The 19,946-nt window shown below is 38.2% G+C and overlaps 2 protein-coding genes across 3 annotated transcripts; both read left to right on the plus strand.

The window, feature by feature from the left end:
• Window positions 1–1,962: 1,962 nt before the first annotated feature.
• On the plus strand, window positions 1,963–12,265 carry LOC122093968 (26S rRNA (cytosine-C(5))-methyltransferase NOP2B-like). Its single transcript, XM_042664535.1, has 17 exons — window positions 1,963–2,373; window positions 2,490–2,662; window positions 2,798–2,861; window positions 2,959–3,092; window positions 3,191–3,274; window positions 3,473–3,547; window positions 3,628–3,699; window positions 3,811–3,884; window positions 4,950–5,002; window positions 5,858–5,967; window positions 7,406–7,474; window positions 7,582–7,656; window positions 8,000–8,092; window positions 8,170–8,249; window positions 8,330–8,429; window positions 9,769–10,139; window positions 11,767–12,265. The coding sequence occupies exons 1-17, from the start codon at window positions 2,127–2,129 to the stop codon at window positions 11,807–11,809; spliced, it is 1,917 nt and encodes a 638-aa protein (XP_042520469.1). The 5' UTR covers window positions 1,963–2,126; the 3' UTR covers window positions 11,810–12,265.
• Window positions 12,266–14,406: 2,141 nt separating this feature from the next.
• LOC122093180 (WEB family protein At5g55860-like) lies at window positions 14,407–19,930 on the plus strand. Of its 2 annotated transcripts, none has more exons than XM_042663461.1 (4): window positions 14,407–14,851; window positions 14,956–15,105; window positions 16,869–17,082; window positions 18,113–19,930. In XM_042663461.1, the coding sequence occupies exons 3-4, from the start codon at window positions 16,909–16,911 to the stop codon at window positions 19,868–19,870; spliced, it is 1,932 nt and encodes a 643-aa protein (XP_042519395.1). In that variant the 5' UTR covers window positions 14,407–14,851; window positions 14,956–15,105; window positions 16,869–16,908; the 3' UTR covers window positions 19,871–19,930. The 2 variants fall into 2 exon arrangements, with proteins under 2 accessions (XP_042519395.1, XP_042519394.1); XM_042663460.1 differs by having other exon boundaries at window positions 14,408–14,851; window positions 16,872–17,082.
• Window positions 19,931–19,946: the final 16 nt, after the last annotated feature.

The raw sequence follows: 19,946 nt of genomic DNA on the forward strand, positions 1-19,946 counted from the left end.
GCACACTTTAGAGTGTGATAGAGTGTAAGAGGGTTTCGTGAAGACACACAGTCAAGAGTGTGAAAAAGTAGTCAATTAGCAGCAATGAAAGTGGGACGATTCCTTAGTGAAGAACTAATAATCCAAAAGAGTTTGTGCTTGTGAATTACGAGGTAACAAGTCTTCCGTTGTATTTAGTTTTTGGAGATAACTTCGCATCGGATTTTCCTCACAAATATATATATATATTTTTTTAGTAAACATTTTTTTACAACAGCAATGTTGTACTAAGAACCCTTGACTCAAGCCATCAAGGTTTAATTTTTTTTCTTCTTCTTCATGGAGTCCCTTCCCTATATGCATCTAAACCCTATGATCGTTTTACAAAGAGTATTTGTGATTATGAATAATAAGGCGTGAGAGTTAATGATGAATCCGAAGTCCAGTCATAAGTACACACGCATCACCTATGGTGAAAGAATAATTATTCCTTCTCTATTGGTGAGAGATTATATTTTTTTGCTATAAATTAATTACTTTTTAATTTTATAATAGTAAAAATGCTACTTCACGTCCTCATCAAGATAAAGCTCTCCTTGATGATCCATCCATAAATTATGTCCCATGACAAAATGTTGAGGAAATTCTAAGTGCTGAATAGATGCTTGATGGTCTTGATGGATTACTCATCAATTTTTAAACTCAAATTCTACCATATATTCACATACATTTCCATTTATGTCCCCAACCCCAAGCGTGTGTATGCATGCATACAGCAATCCTCCCACTATTGTGCACTCTTGTTGTAGCCTTGGATTTTCAAATGTTGCTACAATTTCCCGGTCAGCCAGGATTTGCATACCACAAATTAGAAAACTGACCCGAGGGTGACCCTGGGAAGGAGGCTTTGGTGCCTAAGTTAGTATTTCAGTATAAGTGGGAAGGAGAACAGACAGAGTTCTGTGTGTTATGCGTATCTTACCCTTAATTTCGCTAAGTCCTCTTTATATAGTGGTCGATGGTTCCTCTCATTGGTCTGTAGGGTTGCTTTCCTTGCTAATGTAGATTAGTGAACTATTGGTGCGCCAATCACCATCCAAGTTGAGGTGGTAGATCTCATAACGGTTAACTTGACTACAACGATTAACTCAACTTTGGTCACCCTTAGGTTGGATAAGCGTCTAGCCTAAACATGGTCAGGTTTGTTAGCATTGGTTGAGTTTGGAAACAATGGTGTAAAACGTCTATAGGTGGCTTTTCAAGTCCACCGTAAAATCCTAGGGCTCAACCCATGATAGGCGGTGGAAACTACCAAGTTGGAGTGCAGTAAGGGCAGAGGGAATTTCCGATGAAGCGGGGGTGTCATTATCTCATGATTAGGTAGTAGCTCTGGGTGATATGTGGATAGTGGATACCAGTTACAGGATAGGGCATCTGGTCGGCAGAGACCATCGTTTAATAAATGAGGTGGCAAAGATCCCTAGTTTCTGGTCTGTTCCATGAAGGATTACCATACCTGGTTAGAGATGTCCCTTCTTGAGATAGGTTGAGGCTTGGGTTGATTGTCCTTAGATGTGACGTAAACGTGCTCGATATATTAAGTACCGACCACAAATGTCATTGGTCAGCAGAATAATGCTATATCATCAAAGTTTAAAATTTAACAAGTGAGCAGGGAACCAAGAGGTCTAGCTCCACACAGTTTTGAATCATATCACATACCATGTGGCTGGATTTTTGATTGATAAAGATTAGTTTATCTAATTGAGGCAAACATAATATACTTTCTATGACATTACTTGGTAAAATCTTATAATGGGTACAATAGTTGGAACTTCCGGTCCTGGTCCAGTGCCTAGTCCGTTAACATAACGGTCCTTAGCGACTCGTAATAGACCAGACCAGTCCAGATCAGACCGGTTGTTTTATCGAGGTGGGATATCCATCGAGGTGTGGGCCGTGTGGCGCCTATAGGGTTTTGTTCGACTATCGTTAAAAACTTGCACGGTGAGAGGTTTTGGAGGTGAGAACTCTCTCGTTTCTGACTCTGCTTCTGTTTAAGCTTACTTACTTGCTCCTGCCGTCCATCTCATCGACCCTAACATCTTAACTCTGAAGCACCATCAGCTGAGATCCCAGCTGCTTCTATGGGGACGGCCGTCATTAACAAGAAGAAGGGCCTGAAGGCGAAAAAACTTCCTTCTAAGAAGAAGCAGAAGACGGATTCCTTCTCCGAAAAACCGCCGAAAAAGCTCGATCTTCTCGAGGATTCTGATAGCCCTACTGAAGAACCAGAAGTAGATGAAGTAGGAGGAGATGACTCTGCTTCTGATATTTCTTCTGACGGGGACGATGTCTTCGCCGATGATTTTCTTCAAGGGAGCGATGAAGGAGGTTCTTTGATTCTCAAATTAATTTCTTTTAGAACTTTGTTTATTTTTGTATTCGTGCTTTTGGGATATTGAATACTGTACTGACTACTGAGTGTTGGTTGTTTTTTTGTGCTAAAGAGAAGGGCTCCGATTCGGATTCTGCTTCTGATTCTGATTCAGAAGAGTCAGATATAGAAGATAAGTCCAGAGCTATTGATGAAGAGAGGGCCAGGGAAGAAAAAGAAGCAGAGGAGGAATTGCAGCTCAACATTAAAGAAGTATCGGATGAGTTCCGCTTGCCTACCGAAGAGGTTTACTATCTTATTCCGCCCTCCCCACCTGTTGTCTAAATTTTATGTATATATGGGTACGCTTGCGGTTTATGTGAATTGCAGTTCTCGTTTTTGAGTTCTAAGAATGGGTGTGTTTTTACTGAATAAATTTAGGAGCTTGAAGAAGAGGCACATCGCCCCCCTGATCTTCCGAATCTTCAGCGTAGGATGAAAGAGAGTGAGTTTCAGGTCCTTCAGAACTGCAGATGCTTATTCTTTTTTCTTTCTCCCACCTATTTAGTTAACTGTTCACTGCTTTGGTTCTATGCTACCAGTTGTTCGAGTGCTTTCAAATTTTAAGTCTTTAAGGCAAGAAGGAGTGACGCGGAAGGATTACGTTGAGCAGCTTAAAGGGGATTTGGGTTCTTACTATGGTTACAATGACTTCCTGATTGGTGTCTTGGTCGAGGTTTATTCCGACTTCCAAGGCAACATCCTTTTGGCGCTTTGCCACTGTGACATCCAATTTCCATGTCAAAATTTCGATTTCTTTTCTTGCGTTTGCAGATGTTTCCAGTTGTTGAGCTTATAGAACTTATTGAAGCTTTTGAAAAGCCTAGACCCATTTGTCTACGAACTAATACTTTAAAGGTAAAATTCACTGTTCTCTCTCTCTCTCTTTCTCTCTCTCTGTGTCTCTGTGGAGGGGGTGGGGGGTTGTGGGTTGATGAGTTCATTGCTCTTTAGGTTTTAATCATCTATGTAGTATTTCACTAACTTATCGCCAATTTTCACTTTTATTTAAATAACAGCTGCGTCTTTATGAAATTAGTTTTTTGTTATATACAGACACGGAGACGGGATTTGGCTGATGTGTTGATAAATAGAGGGGTAAACCTGGATCCCTTAAGCAAGTGGTCGAAGGTAAAGATTTCCATCATTTCACCCAGGTTTACATTTAATGTTCTGATATCTGAAAATCCATGTCAACAATATCTTGGCAGGTTGGACTGGTTGTGTATGATTCTCAAGTACCAATTGGTGCAACTCCTGAATATATGGCTGGCTACTACATGGTAGATCTTGTTTTCTAGTCCTCGTTGATGATATCTCAATGCTCTGTTTTTTGCTTTATTATCACTTGTTTTGCTTGGGCCTTATTTTTTTTGTACTTTTCTGGCTCACAGCTACAAAGTGCAAGCTCATTTTTGCCCGTAATGGCCCTTGCTCCTCAAGAGAGGGAGCGGATTGTAGATATGGCGTAAGGCTATTGAACCTTGTTTGAAACTAGCTCATGCTAAGTGTCATGTTTCTATCAGTTTAACAAGACTAATTGCAAGTTTTGAATCTTTAATGTATTGGCTTATTTGGCAACTGTTAAAGTGCATTTTTCATCTAAAATCAAGCACCAGAAAAAAGACCACAGCAAAATAAGCACGAATACCCCGGGCTGCAAACCTTAACATTTCTGAGTCATCAGATTGAAGCCAACTGGGGATGAAGTGGGTTTTCATGGTTGGGAGTTTGGTTGAAATCCCTGAACTTTTAGGCATCTTATTCTATCTTTCAGTAGAATAAGATAAAATTTGAGTTCAAATGTAAATATTCAAGAACAAAGCATATTAACTTGAAAGAGGTACAAAAGAAAAAGAAGAGAAATCCGGATACAATTAGAAGGAATCCAGATACAATTAAAAGCCTAGGATTTTTTTCAATCAAAAGAAAAAAAAGATAACAAAGAATTTGTGATTTTCTCATTTAAGTTCCTTCCCTTTTGCATTGTCAACAGCAATCTTGAAATTTCAATGGAATTCCAGTTCTAGGCCAGGCTTGTACTCATTTCATGCTGAACATCAAGCTTTGCCCTGTATAACTGTATTGAACCTTGGTTATATTATTTGAATAGGCCAGGGTCTGTGACTGTAGAAGAACTCTTAAACTATATATATATATATATATTAATTCAAATGCGAACCTTTATCTATCTGATACTTTTTTCCACTGGAAAAAATCAAAAGATGAGTGTGCTTCCCCACCCATTATATTTTGATCATCTTAATGGGGAAGTTTATTTTTCTCTCTCTCTCTCTCTCTCTCTCTCTCTCTCTCTTTTAGAAGGAAAATCCCCACCCATTATATTTTGATCATCTTAATGGGGAAGTTTATTTTTCCTCTCTCTCTCTCTCTCTCTCTCTTTTAGAAGGAAAAATATTTCAAAAGTGTTTTGGCAAAGTAACCATTTTCTAACATTTGCATATGGTAACTTTCACTGCTTCATTTAAGCATTTTTGTTGTCTTTCCTGATATTGGTCTATACTTGTCACAGGGCGGCTCCTGGTGGTAAAACAACTTATATTGCAGCTCTTATGAAGAACACTGGTATGCACATTGTTAGCATCAATTAATTATTTTAAGTCTTTTTGTTCCTAATTCTTCCTCCCCTCCCCTCTATTTTAATATTAAGTTTGGAAATGATGTAGGGAAAGAAAATTAAAATAATTTTGTTGTAAGACTAGTTTGGATTGTAGTATTGTGGCTGTTGCCTGTGGACAAAGTTTTAACCACATGAAAATTTTGAGAAAGCACAAATGTTACGGTCCAGCAATTTTTTTTTTTGGATAAATTGGTCTAGCAAATTTATATGCATAAATCTAGCTTTTTCCTTGTTTTAGGGGGGGGGGTGTGGGGGAAGCGATTATTCATTTTTTATCTTCCTTTTTAATTGTTTAGAAAAATTTAAAAGCAATATCTCATTTCTTCCAAGTAAAGAGCATGCCATGTCCAGTAACTGCATGTTATCATCATCTTTATTTTCTTTTTATTTTCTGATTTTCGGCTAGCTCTTACACTATTCTATTCTTTCTGCCCATTATTAAGTTGAAGTGTTATTCATGAAACATTGCATTATTATTATTATTATTATTATTATTAAACTTTTCCATCTTTCTTTCCATGTATAATTTTTGGAGATTCATTTGTTCCTCGATGTTGGTTGCTTATAGAGAAAATGAAGGCAGTGAAATACAATAATAATGTTGCAACTTTAAGTTACTTTGCAGTGAACTCATCATATTACCCCCCTACTATAATACTAATATCTTTCTGATGAATCATAGTTGGCATTCATTTTCAAAATCTTCTGATGAAGCATTTAGTACTTATATTTCCTTTCATTTAGCATTAATTCTCTGTTCAATTCCATCTTCTATAGTTCATTAATACAATCTTCTTCAGGAATAATTTATGCAAATGAGATGAAGGAGCCTAGACTCAAGTCACTCACTGCAAACTTGCACCGTATGGGTGTAACAAACACCATAGTTTGTAATTATGATGGGAAGGAGGTTAGTTTTCACTTTTATCACTTTTGTGCACCTGGTGAAGTACTTGCCAATTATATGGTTTCGAGAAAATTTTCTACTTTATTAATGTTACTTTGTGTTGGAGAAAATTGAACCTTTTTTTCTCGTTGCTAACATGGTTGTTATGCTAATGGAAATATGTATAGTGGTACTTTGGGTAAAATATAAGAAAGGTTTGCCATTCTACTGGCAAGGATGAACTTGAGATCCTCATTTGAACTAGGTAGTAAAAAACCAATACATTAAATTTTAATGAATTCGAAAGAAATTGTGTTGAGAAGTAATTTGTATGGAACTCGCAACATATCTATTTGCATCAAGGGTCCTGTATATGTAACTGCTCAAGACATCATCCCACCAGGTTCATGTGGAACTAGAAAGTATGACACCTTGTTGCTCATACAATTGTTAGTCCTGTCATCTATGTTGTACCGAAAGAACCCTTCAGATGAGAAGCTTAAAAAATCTTACTCATTGGACTTGTGCATGTTTAGCTAAGCTTTTCAGATTTATGCTTCTCAGTTTCTGAGAATCCAGCTTTTTCTGATGAGGAGCTCCAAAAATACATTCTGATGAGAAGCTGCCTCTTGAATACTTTCCACCAGAATGTGAGATTTTAGAAATGGTCCCCATGTCTGCAGAAGCAACCTCGAGAGGGTTAGCCAAATATGTTCTCAATAACTCTGGTTCTTTGGTGTGCTTGGCTTCTTAAGTCACTCAACACTAGCACTTGAAATGAGCAATAACTTGCATGAGCAGTATCTATTGGTTCATGCCTTATAGCCCAGTAATTCATCTCCATAACAGAAGCACCTTTGATCACATGAGATTTTGAAATGAAAGGCTCCAATTGATAAATCCTTCATTTAGATATCTTAAGAAAGGAGACTAATCATCTCTGACAGAAGTTCACGGCTGCTGAAGGAAACTAACCAAACCAAGTGCCTTTCTAGTTGGTTATAGAGTGAGAGTTTTCATAAAATATTGGATTTTACAAACCTGCGCTATTTTTGACTTAGAGAGATCGTGTCCATGTCAAACACTTCAAGAACACCCTCATCGTGAATGTAGTTTACATTCTCAGTTGTCAGATTTCACCCAGTTTCAGGTCAGTTGGGTGGAAATCTCCCATTTACAAATATGTGACTAGTCATATATAATAGATGCATATCCGTACCATAATGGTGGCAAAGCATGCAAAGTGCATTAATTTTTTATTCTAGAATGCCATTTGCGGTGATATTTTATTATACCCTTATTCAGTTCATATTCTTTCTTGTAAGAGTTTTTTATTTTATTTTTTATTTTTATTAATGACATAAGTAATGCATGTATGCTATTTTCCTCCTGTGGTTAGCCTTCACTTACGATCTAGTGAATTTTAGACGAGTGGTCTAAGGAAATTGTTTTGAATATACAGCTGCCAAAGGTTTTGGGACTAAACACTGTTGATCGAGTGTTGTTGGATGCCCCCTGTAGTGGAACTGGAGTAAGTTTTTTGAGGATTGATCTCATTACTTACTTGCTGTCCTGGAAGATTTTATTGTCATCATTGGATGTTAGATAGAAAATTATTAAAACGTTGTTGATTTGCAGGTTATATCTAAGGATGAGTCTGTTAAAGCCTCTAAAAGTTCTGAAGATGTACAAAATTGTGCTTTTCTGCAGAAGGTATGCTTGTTTTCTCTCTCTGGAGGGGAAGTTGGTTGGTTAGATCTCAGATGTGGGGTTTACATGGATGCTGTTACCATATCTTTGAGATCTTGAATTTTCTTATGATAAAAATGTCCATTTAAATATCTTCTTTACTCATGTTTTCCTCAAAAGAAATTTCAAAGATGTTTTTACCTTGGTTGCCACCTCTCTGGATGGTCTGCTTTTCTGAAGGCATATAGTTTTTGTTTTGATTCATTAAGCAGTTTTCTAACTATATGAAAGGTGGTTAGTTCTGTCATATGGTTAATCAATCTTCAGTTTAGAACTTATTTGAAGGGCTTCGATGTTTCGTCTGCAGCAATTGATACTTGCAGCAATTGACATGGTGGATGCTAATTCCAAATCTGGGGGATACATTGTCTACTCCACTTGCTCAATAATGATTCCTGAGGTTTGTATATGAGTATGCCTCTTTGCAGAACCAGCACTGCCAGTCTATTTTTCTAAACATCAAACTTGCGATTTCAGAATGAAGCAGTTATAGACTATGCGCTGAAAAAAAGGAATGTGCAGTTGGTCCCATGTGGGCTAGACTTTGGCCGTCCAGGGTAACTATAGTTTCTCATATTAGCTTCCTTAATTGAATCCTGTAAATTTTTTGCTCCTCTGATCATTGTATTTTCCTCAGGTTTACACGCTTTAGAGAGCACCGGTTTCACCCCACGCTTGAAAAGACTAGGCGGTTTTACCCCCATGTTCAAAACATGGATGGGTTTTTTGTGGCAAAGGTATCAGTTCACTTAAAATTGTATTTCTCACAAGAAAAGCTATATTTTGACATGTTTTTTTTCTTGTTTCTCTAACATAGTTTCATCTGTCTTAATTTAAAATTTTGAACTATAAGGCTTGTGTGGTTAAGGTTGCTCTGTATCTTCTCTCTATGATCCGGTTGCAATCTCTCACTGGATCTCAATGTTTGAGAATAGCACTGCGTTAGTCTGCCATTATATGGGAGGGTATATGATTGAATTTGAGTATGAAATAGCATGTCCCATCTTCAGACCATTCCCTAGACGAGGAAGCACAATTGTCCCTACTTTTTATTGGTTTTTTCTTGGAAATTTGGTCCGTCCTTTTTCCTGCAATCCTGTCGCGAACTGGTGGCCTAGGTGTCCAGGTGGGAGCCTAGGTGCCTTATTGATGTTGCCTTGCGTCCAGGCCCCCTCCAATGCCTTAGGTCACCTAGACACTGTGACAACTATGATCCTGTCACAATTGCTACTGTTCGAGAATAGTATTGCATTAGTACGCCATTATTTGGAGGGTATATGATTGAATTTAAGTATGAAATGACATGTGCCATCTTCAGATCATTCCTTAGATGCCGCTCTTCTGTGGCAAAACTTAGTGTGTTCTTAAATGGCTGTGGAAGAAGATTTTTGCCTCAACTTTGGTTTTACTCCACGAAACTAAGGCTGCGTTTGGTAACGTTCCTAAAAACCATTTCTGGAGTTTTTTTGTTCTATAGGAACGAAAAAGCGGAATAAAGCGTTTGGTGCATTTATGGTGTGTTTCGTATTTTTTTTTTTTTTTTTAATAAAAAGTGAAAAAAAATAAAAATGCTAGAAAAGAGAATTGACGGTTTCTAGAAACAAGGTTTGTGTCAAAAACGGAAATTTCAGTTTCTGTATCAAAATGCCTTTTTTTTTTTTTTGGAACAACTGGAACGACCGTTGTCGTCCGTCATTCTTGTTTCTAGCCTTCCTCCCCCCCACTTTTTCTTGTAAAAAAAAAAAACGAAACACACCATAAATGCACCAAACACTTTATTCCGGTTTTTTTGTTCCTATAGAATGAAAAAACTCTAGAAATGTTTTTTTGGAACGTTACCAAACGCAGCCTAAGTCACGCCTTGATTCCTCCTTTTTTATTTTTAATTGTGTGTGATTGGGGTGCTCGGCTCAAATCTTGTTTTGAGCAACTTTATTGGGCAACATTTGGACTATGTTTATAGGTTCTTAGTTCGTGATCTAGATCTAAAATAATGCTACGTTCCTATTTTAGCATGTAGCATTTCAATGTTCTGCACAAATGGAATTTACTTATGTTATTCTGTTGCTTTTGCAGTTGAAGAAATTGAGCAATTCCAAGCCAACACTGAATCGATCTGAGGAATCGGGAACTGTAGAACAGGCACCTGGGCCCGATAATGCCCAAATCAATGAAAAGAACAACACAGAAGGAGAACCTCAACGGCCCCAAGTTGCTGATCTTAAGAAGGCAGAAGGCAATGGTGGGCCCAATAATTCCCAAATCAATGAAAAGAACAACACAGAAGGAGAACCTCGACGGCCCCAAGTTGCTGATCTTAAGAAGGCAAAAGGCTATGGTGGCTTCAGAAAAGGTTTATCAACCAATGGGAATCAAGAACCACGTGGTAGGCCCAAACAATATAAAAAAAGGAAGTTCCCCTCTAGAGAAGAAATCTCAAGATCTAGGTAAGCAGCCTTTGCATTCACTCGTACCTTGTTTTATTTATGTCGACAACTGCATCATATTGATTTAGTTTTGATTTAAAGGACTAAAATAGTACCAAACAGAGGAATACTTAAGTAGTTTTTTAACGAAATATAATAGAGATCCAGTAATCAGATGGACCGGTAATTCAGGTCGAGTTCTATTAGTGAAGGAAATATTTGCTGGATGTTTCAGCAAGATCCAGTGGTTAGATCTGAATATAATTAGGAATCCTAGTTGGACTTCGAGAAGGGCAAACCAGTCAATTATGAGCTCAGATTAAACTCACTAAAGAACAGATTGTACACTCAATTAACCCAACAAGAAAATTATTGACTAATGTTAATATCAGAGCCAACAGAATAGATATTAACAGGGATTGAGCTCAGGGGGTTAGGGCTTCAAGGGTAATCGTACTTGAGATAGGACTTCATTAGCCAGCCGGTAGATCTCAATTCTGGAAGCAGATTCTGAATCCTGACAGAATCGATTGGACAGTTCTGTGAACAGATTGGAGATCAGCAATATAGAATTCCCCAAATCAAATAATCATAGCATGAATAGGTTTTCTCTATTTAGTCAACAGAATCAGAAGTTAAATTAAAAAATAGTTTACAGTCGACAGTATGGAGAAGATGAATCTGAAATCAGAACTTGAATTGGAACAGAGATTCACCTTCAGCTCAGCAATACTTGTAGTGATAGGGTTGTCAAATTGCAGGCAGCAACATTGGCAGAATTGCAGAAACCAAAGTAACAGAATAGTACCTTAAGAAGAGAGAATAGAGAGTAGGTACCTGGGCTTCTCACCACAAGGTGTTTGGTTGGAATGTCTCCAATCCCAGAGCTTCTCACTTCTCACTGTGTCTCACAGCTGCAAAAGGCAACAGCAAAATTCTCATCAATCAAATTCATGTACAAAGGTGTAGCCCCTTACAAAGCTATATAAAAGACTTGAAAACAGACTCAAACACTAAGAAGGAAAGGTCTTAACCCAATCCTTAACTAATATGGTAACATAAACTGATTTAAGAAACTAAATAATATAAGAAACTGACTCAAAAAAGGACTGATTAAACTAATAAAGTAAATCCCGTTTTCCTACTTTCTACCCATATTGTAGCCCAATACAAAGAAAATATATGGGATCATAGGCCCAACACCTACATAACACAATCCAATGCTTATTTCCAATAAAATAAGCCTTTAGGTGACTTATCTACATCACATATACCCTGTAAACTATGATATTACTGGTAGCAAGTATCTCATCATTTGGTTTTGGGAGGGTAAAAATAAATACTAAACAGGACTTGTTAACCAAACGTGTTGCATGTTTACGATCAGCCTACTCTCTATTGTACTTATCATTGCTTGGATTTGGTGCACGCCTGACTCTCCATTGGGCTCATCCCTTGCTTGCTTGTTCTAGTGTGCTAGCTATTGTATATATTCAGACCCTTGCTTATTTAGGTTGAAGTGTGTTGGTGCGGTAGTTTGATTATCACGCTAGGCGTCATTGATGGATAAAGGGGACATTGTAATGGTATCTTTTTATTGTTTTGTTGCAAGTCATTTTTGAATTTGTATCTTTTGAACCCCTTGCAGAGAAGAGAAGAGGAGGAAAGCTAGGAAAAATAAAGCTCAATAAAAATCTGAAGGGGTCACTCAATGAAAATCTAGCATATGAAGCATGGGTTGGTGGAATGCAAGTCTGTGGAGAATGCGTGGCAGTATGACATTGGCTTGGTAATTCAATTCCAGGGAGGTACATTTGGGATGGAAAGACAGCAGAGCAATTAATTATGCTATGGCAATGTGATTTTAGCATGCATGTCCAGGGAGAGATTCTTAATTCACCTGCATTAAATTGTTCCACCTCTTGGTAAACATCAGCATCTGGCTAATCATGTAGTGGCAGTTCTGCTTCCCTATATTAGGCTCATCGAATTAGAAAAGTTTTGTTTTATTTTGTTTCTTCAAATTTTGGTTGATGATTTCACAATTTCTATCCATTTTCTGTATCGGATAAACTCCATTTCAATGTGAGATAACATTTGACAATATGCAACCTCTTTGGTTAGTAAATAAAGGTAGATTTACAGAACTAGTTACTTGGAGGAATGACTGACCATTATTATTTCTTATCGGAATATGTAAGGTGCCCAACTGTTGCAGCTGGTAAGGATGTAGAGCTGTTCTACTCAGCTCTTGCGATCAAGTCCTACCCTCACGAAGCTTGTTTCCACCTCTCCATCTCTCTCCTCTCCCGTTTGCATTTGGATGCAACGCAATTTTGGATCGAGTTATTTTCACCCATGGTAAAGAGATTCCTCGTCTCTTTCGGGATTTTGTTTGGGGGTTGGGGGGAGGGGGTTAGACCCTTGATTCTCTTTCACCCCGATTGAAAAGAAACTTTCTGACATTATGTTGCCGTCACAAGTTTTCTAGTGCTTGCTAATATTTTATCTAAAATTAGCACCTTTTTATTTGGATCAAATAGATGTAACATTAATTTGGGGAAAATAATGCTATGGAATAGTTGTGTACATGACACATGGGAAGTAGAATCAGGTTGTAAAAAGATGCCCATAATCTTGATTACACTTCCCCATGTTTCAGGGTGAACGCAATGTTGTTTGGTGGCATTCTTTCCCTCATCAATTTTTAACTATTGATATCTATCACAACTTGCCATAACAGCAAAAACGGATGGATTGTGGTGGTACATGATATATTTTAAGTCAATTTTTAATACAAAACAAATACTACAAGTACCCAAAAAATTACCAATATACCGTAGTAAATATGTCATACACTGAATTGGTAATTTTGTAAACGGTAAACCAAATTGTTTTAAATCCTACATGAAGAAAGATAAATTACTTAAGAGATAGAGGGATCCATATGCTGCCTCGTATTGGCATCATACATGTGTAGAAAGGAGAGGATCAATTGATGTTGATTTGTATACAAAAGGTTCATGTCATCAAATAAGGAGTGGAGAGAAAGTTGACCTTGGTGCAACATTAAAGTTTCACTTGGTCATGGATTCGAATCAAGAAATAACATCTCAGCAAAGCGGGGTAAGATTGTGGTCATTATGACCCTCCCCAAACCATGCAGTGGCGAGAGCCTCATGCACTGAGTCATTTCGTTGCCTTTTAAAATATAAATCTAAGCACATACTCTTGACAAAATATAAATCTATGACGATACGAGGATTTAAAGGGATAATGGTAGGCCTCACATTTTTTGGAATTATTTGAATTAGGCATGATCCAAAAAAGTGCAAAAATGATTTTTCGATCTCCAGGAATCCTAAGGTATTATAAACCTATTTATTTGATAAACCTATCAAAGTGGTCCATTCTCAAAAGCTATAAATTTTCAAACCCTATTTTTCACTTGGCAAATTCCGTTTTAAAATAAAATTTTAAATATGAGCAAGGGATCTTCATATCTACCTATACATAAAATTTGGATCACATCTGATCTACATTTGACAAAATTTTCTTATCAGAGCTACCCAAATTAGATACTGTATTTGATTGAACAGTGAGCCCACACTCACTCTCAGCCAAGCATTTTTCTCTTCACAAACCCAAATCAGTATCTTGTCTAAGCAATAAGCATGCATTGCAAGAAACAGAATGGTTTCATTAGATGACCCCCCCCAACCTCTTTCATGCCCCTATCAAACAGGACAGGCGCAGAAGGTGAGGTAATATGTGTCCATTCTCTCTCTCTATTTCTCTCTCTCTCTCATAGTTTATCAGATCTGGTATTGGTGATGGCTGATACTGATATATATCGGATAATATCGGTCTGAATGGACTGCAAATTTAAAGAACAATATATTTTACCCGATTCGATGTCAATACTTAAAACTAAGTATTCCTTTCTAGTATTTCTTCCTTGACACATGCGAGAGTCTCGTGTACCGGGTACATCTTTTTTATCAATTAGATTAAATCCTGATCATTTGAGGACTGGGTCAACATGGGTCTTGAGTTTAGCTGCCCCCATTGCCAACTCTACCTCCATGGGAAACCAGCATTGTATCTTATCCAATTTACAGAGAGATAACTGTGAAAAAAAAAAAATCCCTCCTCCCTATTGGCCTCTTCCCTTCTCGGTTTGAGGGTATTTGTATAATTTCAAGAGAATATGTCTGGTTGTCCTTTCCTGTCTTTCCGTACAAAACGCCAACCAAAGTTTCAAAATGTTTGGAGATTAGAGAGAGAGAGAGAGAGAGGTTGTTTGTTTCGTTTTGAATCCAGACTCCAGAGAGAGAAAGAGAAGAGAGAGATTATTTGAGTCGCTCAACGCCATTATACATCTGTTCCCTCTCTTTCTCTCTGTATCTCTGTGTGTCTTGTCTGGCGTTGTCGTCCCAAATCGACAAGTTTGTTTTTGGAACGGTGTGAAATCCTGACCTGGCTCATCCCTTATCAGTTTCTCTCTCTTCCAGCCTTTGCATTCATATAAAATTCCCCCGAACCCAATTTTAAACTTTCAAAACCAGTCCTCCTCAGGAACCCATCTCTGTCTCTTTCTCTCCCATTTCGTCCTTTCTGCAACTCTTCTGCCATTGTTTCCTAACCAACGTGCAGGCTCTCTACATTCAAACAAAAAAGGGCTAAATTTACTCTTCGAACGCTAAAAAGCCGCTTTCCGTTGAGCTTCATTGGTATTAACTGGATTTGTGTCTTGGGTCGTTCTTGTATGTCTTCTTGGCTTACAGGGTTCTCTTCAGAATTTTTACCCACTTTGCCTTTGTTATTATGATTGCAGATCCCAAGGAGGAATCAAGAAGTTTGAAGCAATTTATTGTTGGAGCTTCCTGAATATTCCTCCTATCCTTGGTGATTTCTAGGGTTTACGACTTTTTTTCCTAGCTCTTTGAAGGCCATTTCGTAGGGGTTTCGACCACTCGATTCTCAGGTATGTTCCTCGTGTATTGCCTCCTCTTCGAGCCTCTGTCTTCCTTTTTTGAACGATGCTGTTTCCCTTTCTTTTTTCCTTTTCTTTGCATATTCCTTATACCTTTGTTTCCATTTTCTCAAAATATATATATTATTCCTTGGAACTTTGACATTTTCCCGGCAAAAATCCTTGATCTGTTGGGTATGCTTTTGAGGTGCTTAAAGATTGAATTTCATGCAGAAGACGAATACATTGTACCTCTTCTCTCTGAACTGTTAAATGACATTAATTTTTTTTTTTTTTTAATGAGATTAATTTGGCATTCATATTTTCACATTCTGGTTATTTAATTGAAAAAGAGAAAGAAAAGTAATGTTGAGAAGTTTCAAATATATATTATGGAAGTGGATTTTGAAGGAGATCAACCTGCAACTAATGACCAAGATTCTCAAGTGAAATTGGCGACAAGATCAGCTGAAGCTGATTCTGATTTTGGGTTAGATATTGGCTGGAATGGACCTGAACCCTAGACATTCATTATGAATCATCCGATTTGGATCAGAAGGAATCATGATTAGGCTCAGCCGATTCTTCTGATTCGAATCGATCTGATTCCTGTTCTTTTGAGATGCTGTATTCAACCCTTTAAAGAGTTTCCATCAACTAATAGGTTAGCACTTTGTACTTTTTTGGGCCGGTGCTTCCTTTTATGCCTTTTTCTTTTGTCTCACTATTGCTATGGTCTGCTGTATTCGGTGGACCATGGGGAATGATCAGTTTGCAAGGGAGCCAAGTTTCTCATTTGATGCATGTAACTAATGCGTTGAGCAAAAATAGTAGGACATAGCAATCCATTTCTACTAATCCTTCAAGGTCTTCATGTCTGGGTACTTTGTTTCAGATTGTGCTATTGTCATTATGTATCATAGAACTTCAGGGAATCCTTACTAAAATATTATTATTTGAGATTATGGAAATTGCATCTATTTTTAGAAATATGTTTTCATCACTTACATGGGAATTTGAGGAGACATCTCCATTGTTGAGGAGAGAAAGGGTTTATCTTTAATCTGGAAATGGGAATATAGGTATCATTCCAAAATTGATAGTAACGCCTCTTTTCCTCTTTGGAACATTTGATATGGTTACAATTTGGGTGGTTGTATGAAGCTAGCAATCCCAGTAAGGAAGGAGAATTGGTTGGGGTTTGTTGCCACTCTGATTACTTTGATCATTGATTGTTGCGTCCTTGGAATATGAAATATTGTATTATTGTTACCTCCTTGGAGTGTGAAATATTGTATTCTTGTGTTTTATGGTATTTCTCTTACCATTTACTATAACTAGATTTTCCTAACTTAAATAGAAAACCCGAACCCCCTCCATGCTCATGACTGTCGTGGGGTTGCTAAAAATTTCCACACATCCTAGAACATGAAAGAAGCTTTTCTCTAGGTGTCCTTAAAAGGCCTAATTCTTGGGCTCGCGTTATAAAGATCTATTTCTATTTTTATTTCTTTCCACACATCCCAGGGAGGGGTTGTTTTAAAACATGCAGGTTTCTTAAAACAAACCTTTCTAGCCTTATTTTGGGTGCTATTTCCCTTGCAGATAAATTACTCTACCTCCTTTTCCTAACAATAAGCTATTTTACCTTCCTTGCTATATTCCAGATTTTAAAAGGTGCATTTGATGTATTCTAGGTTCATGTCTCCCACTCTTTCCCTTTTCTATGCCCTCCATAATAGCTCAGTGATGTATCATTTTTTAACCTATCTTAGCAGGTGGACAGTAGAGGTGAAAACATTAACGTTAAAGGGCATGATGAGCGTGAAATCTCACCAAAATGCAGTGGACTCTCCGAGAGCAGAGGTGGGAGAGATTGACACTAGAGCGCCATTCCAATCCGTCAAAGCTGCAGTCAGCTTGTTTGGTGAAGCATCCTTCTCAGGGGAGAAACCTACCCATAAGAAGTCAAAATCTCTTTCTATAGAGGTATTGCTGACATTGAGTCACTGGTTTTGGAGAACTGCAACACAAACTTCTTGGGTTTTCTGATATTAAGTAATTAGTTTGAAAATCTGAAAAATGAAATATATAAGATGTGTTGCAGTGAGTGGAATACCACCACTATTTGATAGAAGGGGCTCACCCTTCTGGTCAGAAGGCAAAAGTGCATAATTGAATGTTCTTATGTTCAATTTGATGGTTATTTTGGCTTCTCGTTAGATCTAGGCCAGACATTATTAAGTCTGGGCATAGTTGACAACTCTAGACTATAATATAGAGACTGACTATTAATTGGATTCCCCCGCCCTCCCAACATGTCTCTGTTTTACCACATGGGCAAATTTGACCTTTTAAATCCAATGAATGAAAGAGAGGGATAACTGTAAAATTAAACCTAGATAGTCTATAATCATGTTGCCTCCTTTTTTTTTTTAATCTTTTTTTAAATGATTCAAATATTTTAGAACGTAACATTTTTTACGTTTAAGATTTTCCTTTTATTATGATACGAATAAATTCTTTTAAATTGATTTGAAATGGAACTCTTTTTTTTGGATGAGTAGTTGGAATGAAACTTAGTTTCCCCTAGATACTCAAAGTTAGGTAGTATAATTTAATTGCAATAATAATTACTTAATCTTATGATGCGTCTTGCATTTGGCTGGTTGGTGCAGACTCTCGGAGCAATATTTTTAGGTAATAGGCAGGGTCAATTAGATGTGGATTTAGTGTTATAAAGTCTTATATTGATGAGGTATTGTTGGTATTTAGAGTTCAAACTCTACCAATTAGGTGGAGATTACAAGTTCAATGTAATTGGGCTTGGAAGGCCAGGCTTTAAATTCCTATTTTACGAACAAAATATATCTAATCCCAACCCTAGAGTAGCAAATTCTTGGCTGGCTGTTCTCAAACAATTCAAACATTGTTTAGAAGAATTTGGAAATACACATAATGCATTAATTTGTATTTGATGGTATGTGTCTAAGATCCGTGCTTCCTTTTGTTTTGCCAGAGGGTATTGGCAAAGGAGACACAACTTCACCTGGCCGAAAAAGAGCTAACCATGCTCAGGGAACAGTTGAAAAATGCAGAAACTACCAAGACCCAAGCACTTGCTGAGCTTGAAAAGGCTAAACAAACAGTTGAGGATTTATCCAACAAGCTGAACAATGTAAACCAGGCTAAGGAATCAGCAATTAAGGACACAGAAATGGCAAAGAGCCTAATAAAGCAACTAGAAGAAGTGAACTCTAGTCGCTCTGTTGGAACTGATGATGCATGGAAACAGGAGTTGAACAATGCAAGAGAACAGTATGCAGCCACCATTTCTGAACTTGATGCTGCCAAGCAAGAACTCAGGAAATTCCAGCAGGATTTTCTGTCATCTGTGGAACGAAAAGCTGCTGCATTCGAGCGAGCAGAAGAAGCCGCACTTGCAGCTGAAGCTAATGCCGAGAAGGCTGCTGAGCTGCTGAAAGAGCTTGCAACCACAAAAGAATCACTTGGGCATGTGAAGCTTGTTTCTTTGCAAGCCCACCAGAAGCAAGAAGAGAATCTTGAGGACAAAAATGCTCAAAGGCAGTCTTATAGAGCAGCCCTGGAAGAAGCCGAGAAGAAACTGGATCCTGAGCTCACCATGAATCTCGAAGATAAGCTTGCTGAAACAGCTGCTGAGATTGAGACTTTACAAAAGGAGAGGGAAAATGCTCGGGCTTCTGATCTGGTTTCTGTAAGAAATGTGACGACAGAGCTTGATGATGCTAAAGAGGCATTGCACAAAGTAGCAGAAGATGAGAGCACTCTTCAGAGCTTGGTGGAGTCCCTCAAGGTAGAGCTGGAAACACTGAAGAAAGAACATACTGAACTGAAAGAAAAGGAAGCTGAAACTGAATCTATTGCTGGGAACTTGCATGTGGAGCTCCAGAAAAGTAAGGCTGAGCTTGAGACAGCCCTTGCCAAAGAATCTAAAGCCAAAGGTGCTTCAGGTGAGCTGATCTCTACCCTCCAACAGCTATCCTTAGAATCAGAGAATGCAAGAAAGGAGGCAGAAGAAATGAAGAGAAATGCTGAAGAGTTGAAGAAAGAAGCTGAAGCCAGCCGTGCTGCCCTGGTGGAAGCAGAAAAGACACTACAGATTGCACTAAAAGAGGCAGAAGAAGCAAAGGCAGCAGAGGCAAAGGCCTTTGATCAGATTAAGATATTGTCTGAAAGAACAAATGCAGCTCGTGCTTCAACATCAGAATCTGATGCAATGATCACAATTTCGAAGGTGGAATTTGAGTCATATAGCTGGAAACTTGAGGAATCTGATAAATTGGCTGAAATGAAAGTAGCTGCAGCAATGGCTCAGATGGAAGCCGTAAAGGCCAGTGAGAATGAAGCACTAAATAGGTTGGAGGCAAGCCAGAAGGAGATTGAGGAGATGAAAGCTGCAACGGAGGAGGCTTTGAAGAGGGCAGAGATGGCAGAGGCAGCAAAGAGTGCTGTTGATGGAGAACTTCGAAGGTGGCGTGAAAGAGAGCAAAAGAGAGCAGCTGAAGCTGCTGCTCTTATTCTTGAGTCAGCGGTTTCTCCAGCTTCATCACCACAACATGCCACGGTTCAGAAGCAGAACCAACCAGAGAAGGTTGTCGGTCATAAGCTGGATAAACAAAAGTCGTCTGGCTCAAAGAAGGCACTATTGCCCAATCTCAGTGGTATCTTTAGTAGGAAGAAGATCCAGGTTGAGGGCACGTCTCCCTCTTACCTCCTTGGAGAGAAACCAGTGTGATTTGTGTTTGCTGATGACTACTCTCAGTGTGTGAATGACACGAGGGTCAGAAGAAATTGGGGTGGGGGGTGGGGGG

The sequence above is a fragment of the Macadamia integrifolia genome, chromosome 11, assembly GCF_013358625.1.
Source record: "Macadamia integrifolia cultivar HAES 741 chromosome 11, SCU_Mint_v3, whole genome shotgun sequence".
NCBI lineage: Eukaryota > Viridiplantae > Streptophyta > Magnoliopsida > Proteales > Proteaceae > Macadamia > Macadamia integrifolia.

Bases quoted from the DNA above. Each gene is read 5' to 3' on its own strand.
- LOC122093968 (XM_042664535.1), top strand. From the start codon at position 2,127: ATGGGGACGGCCGTCATTAACAAGAAGAAGGGCCTGAAGGCGAAAAAA. The intron at 2,374-2,489 runs GTTCTTTGATTC...TTTGTGCTAAAG, and splicing joins TCAAGGGAGCGATGAAGGAG to AGAAGGGCTCCGATTCGGAT. The intron at 7,657-7,999 runs GTATGCTTGTTT...TTTCGTCTGCAG, and splicing joins ATTGTGCTTTTCTGCAGAAG to CAATTGATACTTGCAGCAAT.
- LOC122093180 (XM_042663461.1), top strand. From the start codon at position 16,909: ATGATGAGCGTGAAATCTCACCAAAATGCAGTGGACTCTCCGAGAGCA. The intron at 17,083-18,112 runs GTATTGCTGACA...TTGTTTTGCCAG, and splicing joins CAAAATCTCTTTCTATAGAG to AGGGTATTGGCAAAGGAGAC.